This window comes from Zea mays, chromosome 8 (assembly GCF_902167145.1).
Source record: "Zea mays cultivar B73 chromosome 8, Zm-B73-REFERENCE-NAM-5.0, whole genome shotgun sequence".
Lineage (NCBI taxonomy): Eukaryota > Viridiplantae > Streptophyta > Magnoliopsida > Poales > Poaceae > Zea > Zea mays.
Window position 1 is genome coordinate 81,175,363 of NC_050103.1, and position 8,218 is coordinate 81,183,580.

An 8,218-nucleotide genomic window follows, 5' to 3' on the forward strand; every position below is an offset into this window, starting at 1 on the left:
GATCACACCGCGAATAGGTACGTGTAAGAACTAATCTACACCGTTGATCATCAGACCAACGGCACCCAGCCTTGTCTTCTACCTCACCTCGGGAACCAGAGCATAGGTGTGGGCGCGCCGTGGCCATGCCGTGAATCACGGAGAGGGGGAGACATCAAGGGCGTGTTTGCGACCCTGCACCAAGCTGGCTCGGCCTGCCCTACTGGCCCAGCCCTAGGTTGGCATGGCCCAGTTGGTGCAAATCCCTTTGTTTGTGTTGCTGTACAAAATGAGCTCGGCCCAGGCAAGAACATGTTTGTGACCCTTACAGACAGCTGGGCTAAGAGGCCAACTGCCCAACTGCCAAACTGGGAATATGTTTGGCAGTTGGCTGTGGTCGGCCTGGCCCATAGACAGGAAATAGAGATGGACATTGCTAACATAAAAAAGAGATGGACATTGCTGACAGAAAATAGAGGATTAGAACAACATATGTCAATTGAACAATACAAGCATCAACTGAGTTAGCCTCAGACAAATTTAACTTAACTTCATCAATTATTGTCATTGCTGGCTACAAGTTACTATCAAAGAAGCCATCTCTATTTTCATGTGATCTTCCTCAGAATAACATATCCATCTGCAACAGGTAGTTGGGCATCCATCTGCAACATATCCATCAAAGAAGCCAGGCAAGATTGACAATAGCAATGATTTTACTCAGATATAATTGCCATTTTCATGTGATTTTTTAACTTGGAGCATAAGGAACATAGCTGGGCAGCCATGAAACCATGATATTCATCCAACCCAGCCATCAAGTAATCTATGGTGGATAACAGTTGCATTGGGCATGGATGTGCCCCATGGTTCCATGGCAATAATCACAACATGGTGGAAACAACATAATTTTCAGCATATGCCCAGTACCTCACAATTTAAAGATCATCCACATTAACACGGGCAATAATGACAACATGGTTCCATGGCAATTATGTCATCATAGGCATAAAGGAAAGCACAAGTAAACACGGGCCTCAGCTGCACTACAACACATCCAATGCAAATGCTCCTCAGATTAGTGTATATAGCATCATTGGCCAAGTAAAAACTTCAATCATAGTATGAAATGTTTGAGCCTTACAATAAAAACTTCAATCATAGTAAAAACTTCAATCATAGTAAGAATACAAATAGTGCCTTACAATAAGTTTGAGCCCAATAGCTTAGGGTTCAAATGGTGTCCACCCAAATGTTACCTATTGTTAGCCACCCTCCTAGGTAAATTAGACAAAAGGACTGGTGGGAGTAAACCAGACTGCACACCAAAATGTCTACAACAAATTATTCCTAGTTGTAGTCAAAAGAGAGAGTGGGCAGGAAGAGAGAGTGGGTGGTGGTGCACACCAACATGTAATTCACCTACATGTAGTAGTTCTTGGCTAGGAAGGTCCTAAGCCAAATGTTTCTATGTGCCTCAGTCATGTGAACAAAGCCCCTGCCTTGAGCCTTGTTGTCCAGGAGGAAGGTGTAGGCAACAATCAGTGCCTCCTCAGAATAGCCAGGCATCTCCATCACAGCTAGGTAGAGGTTACCATCCACATGGGCAGGTCCAGTCTCTCTAAGGGCATTAGCCACATTGTTCACTGCATCAGACATATTGGTCAACATAAGCATCTCATCCTCACTGAAGTTCCCTCTCTTCCTCTTCCTACCCACAGCTATGGAGGGGATCTCGGTGGCCTTGCTACCCTCTCCAACATCAGTTTGTGCTCTCTCTTCAGAGATATAGGTGAAGGCAGGTCCCTCAACCTTGGCAGCAACACTATCAACCTGGTTCTGTCCTAAGGCTTCACCAGAACCAAGTGCAAATGTGCCAGTGGCCATAGCATGGCCAAAAATGGCCTCCATCTCAGTGTAGAACCTAATAGGGCAGTTTAGGAACTCTGCATCTTTTGGATGGTCCTGATCAAGTAATTGAAAAGATAATGTTTTAGACAAGTAAAAAAAGCAAGGAGACATAGGAAACAAATCATAGTGCTACCTTGCAGTGGCCAAGGTAGTGCTCCTGATCAAGCAAGATAGCATTGGAGTCACTATCCCATAAAGCCCCACTAAGGTCTTTGAGCTTAGACACCCTAGACCATTTTTGCCTCCATTTCCTCAAGTGGTTATACACCTGAGTTGGGCTCACTGCCTCCCCACTGTACTCCTTAAGGGCTTTGGCCACAGAGTTGACATCCTTGTCCTTGAAGACCTTGTCAGGCCTGCTACCATCACTAAGAAGTTGAGCCATCCTCCTAAGAATAAATCCAGAGGTGTTGTCGTTCCACCTCATTGCCCTAGGACCCCCAGGAACAGCAGCAACAAGACCAGCTGCTGCTGGAGCAGCACCGGCACTAGATGCAGTAGCATCATCAGCGTTAGCTGCTGCACTAGCACCAACCCTTATCATCTCAGTCATCACATCAGTAGCTTGGACAAACCCACCCTGATCACCAGCTGGGACTGAAGGCATCTTACCACTGGTTTGCATGTACAAATTAGTATAATAATATCAGCACAACAAGAAGAGTCAAATGGGAATAAAAAAATTGGTCTCAGCCATGTCCATCATATTATTACATTATCATCAAACAAACATGAGTTCCATAGCAGGGTAAACAAACCATCATATCCTAGAGCTTCCCCTCCCTTCCCACATAACATTGCAAATGGCATCCCTCTTTGCAGCCATGGCACTGGATTCTTGGCTCTGGCTACCATTGTCATCTAGTGGATCTTGTTGTGTGCCAGTGAAACCCTCCTCATCAGGCACTACTTCATCAATGCCAAAGCCTAAAATCCAGTTATGCAGGATCGAGCATGCCAACACAAGCTTGACTTGTGTCTTATACTTGTGAAAGGGCTTGTTGTCCAAGATACGAAACCTGTTCTTCAATGCACCTATAGCCCTCTCCACAGTTACTCTAAGTGATGAGTGTCTCAGGTTGAACAGTTCTCTTGCATTGGTAGGTCGATTTCTGCTCCCAAACTCACTCAAATGGTACCTAACCCCCCCTGAAGGGGGGTAGAAAGCCAGTGCGGCATGCATACCCCGCATCTACCAAGTAGAATTTACCTACAATGTGAAATCTACTGTGAGCTTGTGTGACATTGTAGAATTTACCTACAATGTGAACTTGGTAGTGCAATTACCTTGTGGGACAGTGAACCCATCATCCCTCTCAATGGCATCAGCCAGGATAAGTGCATCATGGGCAGACCCCTCCCAGCCAGCTAGAACGTATGTGAACTTGAGGTCAAAGTCCACAGCAACCATCACATTTTGTGTCGGGTTAATTTTCCTACCCCTGAAAGCTTGCTGCATGTGTCTAGGCACCCTTGCCAGCACATGGGTGCCATCAATGGCACCAATGCAGTCCTAAAAACCATACATGTAAGATAAATGAACATGTGAATATGAATAACTAATGAACCCAAGGTAGGCAAATACCTTTAAATATGGATTCCATCTATAGCTTCCAGTGATCTTTGGGTGAGTGGTAGGGCTAGGTGCCTTGATAAGTTCCTTCCTAAGCTCTCCAACAGCATACAAAACCTGATGAAAGTGCTTGTGTACTGTCTGAATGGACCTCCTAAAGGCCTGGTGCACAACTCTGAACCTTTGGTTGTGACCAACAACATGCAAGAACATGGCAACTTGCTCCTCTACTGACACCCCCTCCCTATCAGTTACCAGTCCCCTCTCTCTAAAGGTCGTGCATAAAGCAAAAATAGGGGCTCTCTTCATCCTAAGCATGGAAATGCACTCTACATCAGTGGAGTTGTAAATCATGTTGAGGGTCCTCTGTCTGTGAAGTTCACTTTGTTCCCTAAGTACATAGACTAGAGGGTCAGGCTCTACTTTAGGATCAAACCTTTTTCTTTTAAGTCTAGTTGTAACAAATGAAACCATCACTACTGTCAAGGCAGCTGCTTGCTTACACAACAGCTCGCGGCTCAAAGAGGGATCCATCTACATGCATATAACAATGATACAAGAATTAATCTAATCATACCCTGCTTGGCCTCAGCATGTTTGCAAAATGAATCAGTAAGGAAAAAGAACACGGCTGCATCATCTATATGATACCTCCAAGTGAACGTAAAGGACAACATCATTGACCAATTTAATATAAATCCAAAGCAAACCACATGAAAATCAAACTCGCAGCAGGTATAACATGAACAACACACTGTACCAAACCCTAACTCATGAAGCATGAACCAGAAAATAGAACGATTGGGGGTTGATTTCACCTTGGGGTCAAGGTCGTAGCAACGGAGACGGAGCAGATCTAGAAGTATAGGAAGCAGATCGACCAGAGATGAAGCGACGAAGCAGATGCCCAACGCCACGGAGTCCCGGCACCAGGCGGAGCTGGACGCAGCCGCGACGCACAGCCACTCGCCGCCGGTCTCTCACGAGGGAGGGAGGGGGTGGAAGAAGAACGAGCAGCGAGAGGAGGGGAAAAGGAGGGTGCACCGTCGCCATATATAGCCGCAAGAGGATTCACCGGAGCGCTCCTTCCCGCGCGCGCGAAAACCTCACCATTCCCGCGCGAGCCCGCGCGAGCTCCCGCCAGCCACCTCGCCCGCCGCCACATTCCGCCAATGCGCCGCGCGCAGCCGCGCTCCCAGAAAACGAACCCTAGCCGCGTTTCCTGGGAGCCACCCAGGAGGCAGCCTTTTGGCTGTTTTCAGCCAGGCCGCGAAACGGGCCAGCCTTGCAAACAAGGCTAGTTGCAGCCCACGGGCGCAACTAGAGATGGCAATGGGGACCCGATCCCCGATTCCCCGCGGGGAATTCCTCTATTAGGGGATGGGGATGGGGGAGTTTCTTCCCCCACGGGGATGTAAATGGGAGAAAATTCTCCCCGACGGGTAAACGGGGACGGGGATGGGGAAGCATTCCCCATCCCCGTTCCCCGCGGGGACCCGTTAAACTTACATGTGACAATGTTTTCATGTAATAGTTAATGATAAAAATAAAGAATTACCTTGTTAAGAGATCACCCGTTGTACAAATACATTGATTTTAATGCATACATAATGATTTTTACATCTAACAATGTGTATAAGTGACAATGTTTTACATTAATAACAAATGAAGTACGATTTAATTATAATTTAAGCGGGGATGGGGATACCCGACGGGGATTTATCCCCGCGGGGAACGGGGATGGAGAAGAAATGTCCCCCGCAAGCATTCGTGGGGATCCCCGTGGGGAAATTTTTTCGTCGCGGGGACGGGTTTGGGGAGCTAAAATCCGACGGGGAATTCCCCGTTGCCATCCCTAGGTGCAACCGGGCTACTGGGTCACCCTCCCAAACACGCCCCAAGTATGCGAGAGGCTTTTCTTACCCAGGATCACGGTGCTGCAGGTGTTGTCCCCGCCACTCCACGCAGTGGCTCCGTGGTGCCGCGGGTCACCGGTGAAGTATGCCCTGGCCGTTGACCCCGCACGAGGCGCCCACTAGAATCCCGCACATGACCCACAGAGATCCCAGGCCAGACCCCAACCGATGGTGTGGACGGCTATGTGGCGGCGGTGGCGGCAAAGCAGCACCCGACGATCCACCCTCTCCCCACTGCGACAAAATCGAGGGGTTAGAGCCCTAGGTGCTTGTCTTATATAGTCCTTAGGGCGAGCGAAGATCACGTGGACGAAGTTTGTGCAGGAGAGGATAGCGCGACAGAGGAATCGGGCTTTCTATTACTATGGCCGTAAGAAAGGATATGAGGGAGGATGGAAGATCTGATAGGTGGGACCCTCCCGCCAGACTTCCACGAGAGGGCGGGCACAAGTGTTTCCAGGCAGACGCGGGGGAGAGAAGAAATAGGCCCATGGACTGGCGAAGGTGTTCCTGGGCCGAGGTAAGGATTTGGCCCAGAGCGGTTCTATTTTTCTTATTCCTTTTCTATTTCCTGTTTTCCTCCTTGTAGTTCTTAGTTTCAAATCCAAGTTGAATTCAAATCTGAGTTTATAATTTGAGGAAAATGCTCAGTCAAAACACCAGCTTGAGATGCAAAGTTTATCTGTTTCATATGTTAATCATTTATTTAGGCAAACAGTGCTCCAAAATATGTAGTAACAACCTAATTCGCACATTGTTATTTTTAAACCAATAACATTATTTCTCTCAATGCATGAGCAATTATAAGTTTAATTCAAAAGTATATATTTGCTATTTACTTATTTTGGGGTAAAGTATTATGTATCTATTATTAAAGTATTTCTAAGGGTATGTTTTATGAGGGAAACACACACTTTCAGCTACTAGACTGAAGGGCTTCTATATCTCTACTACTTATTAAGGCTGCAATAGTAGTCGGCCATTCTGCGTTCTGCCCATTCCGTGTTCTGCCTTTTCGATTCCCTCCTCCCCGCACACAGTCCATTCCCATGTTCCCATTCCCCCGTACAGCCAACACCTAGCTAAAAGTTCTGCCTTTCCGATTCCCTCCTCCCCGCACACAGTCCATTCTCATGTTCCCATTCCCATTCCCCCGTACAGCCAACGCCTAGCTAAATTAAAAAAATAAACATGGCCCCAAAGGGATTTGAACCCACGACCTCTCAAACAAATGCTACCAGTAGCTACCACTACACCACATGTGTGTTTATGTCTACATCTATAACAAAAAACACATCTACTACATCTCTCTCCAAGCCCACCTGCTACCCTTGCACAATGCGTAGTAGTAGATAAGTATCACCGAGATTCTTGAATTATATTTTTGGATGAAGGGAGTAGTATTTAAAGAAGAGCCTTGCATGCAATTTCTTTTGTTTGAATAATGTTTTCAACTTAAATTCTTTTTTTGCATGTGTGACATTTATTCTTCGTAATATTTTTTCCATGGATCTGACTTGTGAGTCATTTTTATAAACTAACGCCAAACATGAATTCATGTTTCTTACTTGAAAACCCCAAACAGACATCATTAGCAGGAGGCACTCGCGTTGGGGTCGCTCATCGACGACAAGAAGAAACTTGGCGACTGCCAGTTCGACCTCTAGAAACAGGCCTACGTGGCCGCATGTGCCGCTATGTACGACAAACTCTGGCGGCGCCGCCGCTTGGACGCGGTGCAGAGCGGCTGCTCCGCGTTGTCCATCGTCAAGCAGGGGGACCTCATGGTCGTCGCCAACGTCGGCTACTCTCGGGTTGTTCTGGGCACTGCATTCAATGACGACGCCATCACGTCGTCCAGCTCATCGTCCACCTGAAGCCCAACCTGCCACGTAAGTCGCTACTAACTAGCCATGAATTCTTGTGTGCTGAGATGATAGCCGTTGCTGACGTTGTATGCGTATCCTCGAACATGATGTATGTAGAGGAGTAGCGCATCCGGTGGTGCAACGGCCAGGGGTACTACCTTGCTGATGAGCCCGGGGTGCACTTCGTTTTACAGCCTAGCCAAGAGTCATTAGTACTCGGTATGTCGCGCACGTTCGACGACTACTATATCGATGACTGTGGCATCATCTTGGCGCCAGAGGTGACGCAGGGGAGGACCGACAACAATGACCAGTTCGTCATCCTCGCCACCGTTGAGGTAGCTTTTGTGCCGACTTGCCTTTAATTCTCTTCGCAAACACACACTTGCCTTTTTGTTTAAGCAAAAGCGTATGGTGGTATGTGTCTGATGACTAACGATGTACGAGAAAATTTCTTCCGGTATGTGTGGAACGTGCTCTCCAATGATGAGACCATGCAAATCGTAACATATATCGAAGTTTGCTTGATACTGATGGTTGCAATGTAGTGGTAAAACAGATAGATTATAAATAACAAAATTTATGTATGGTCAGAATCACAAATTAGTTATGAAACATTTTCTCATAACGATATAACACACATTTTGTATATAAGTTATCATAGTATACTGGTATTATATATTCCCGTTGCAACGCACGGGCATTCAGCTAGTATATATATATAAGACTAACTTTGGAATGGCCAAGATATAACATTACCATTTACTTATTTTAAAAGGTAATAAAAATCTATTTTGAAGACATCATAATTGAAACCTTGTTGGTGATCCTTCCTAAATCCTAAGATAGGATTTTGCGAGTTACAGGCGGCCAGGGCTACCGTGGCGCTGACGTGGCGTCCTAGCTCGACGCCACAGATCTTGGCGCTGAGCTAGAAAGTCCTATAAATCGACCGTTCTCCTGGCCAAGAG

The 8,218-nt window shown here is 46.7% G+C and overlaps 1 protein-coding gene across 1 annotated transcript; it reads right to left on the reverse strand.

The window, feature by feature from the left end:
- Window positions 1-442: 442 nt before the first annotated feature.
- LOC103637219 (uncharacterized) lies at window positions 443-5,774 on the reverse strand. The gene is made up of 4 exons (XM_020543272.3): window positions 3,476-5,774; window positions 3,178-3,403; window positions 2,024-3,100; window positions 443-1,944 (listed from the first exon to the last, which is right to left on the reverse strand). The coding sequence occupies exons 3-4, from the start codon at window positions 2,513-2,515 to the stop codon at window positions 1,402-1,404; spliced, it is 1,035 nt and encodes a 344-aa protein (XP_020398861.1). The 5' UTR covers window positions 2,516-3,100; window positions 3,178-3,403; window positions 3,476-5,774; the 3' UTR covers window positions 443-1,401.
- Between the last annotated feature and the right edge of the window lie 2,444 nt (window positions 5,775-8,218).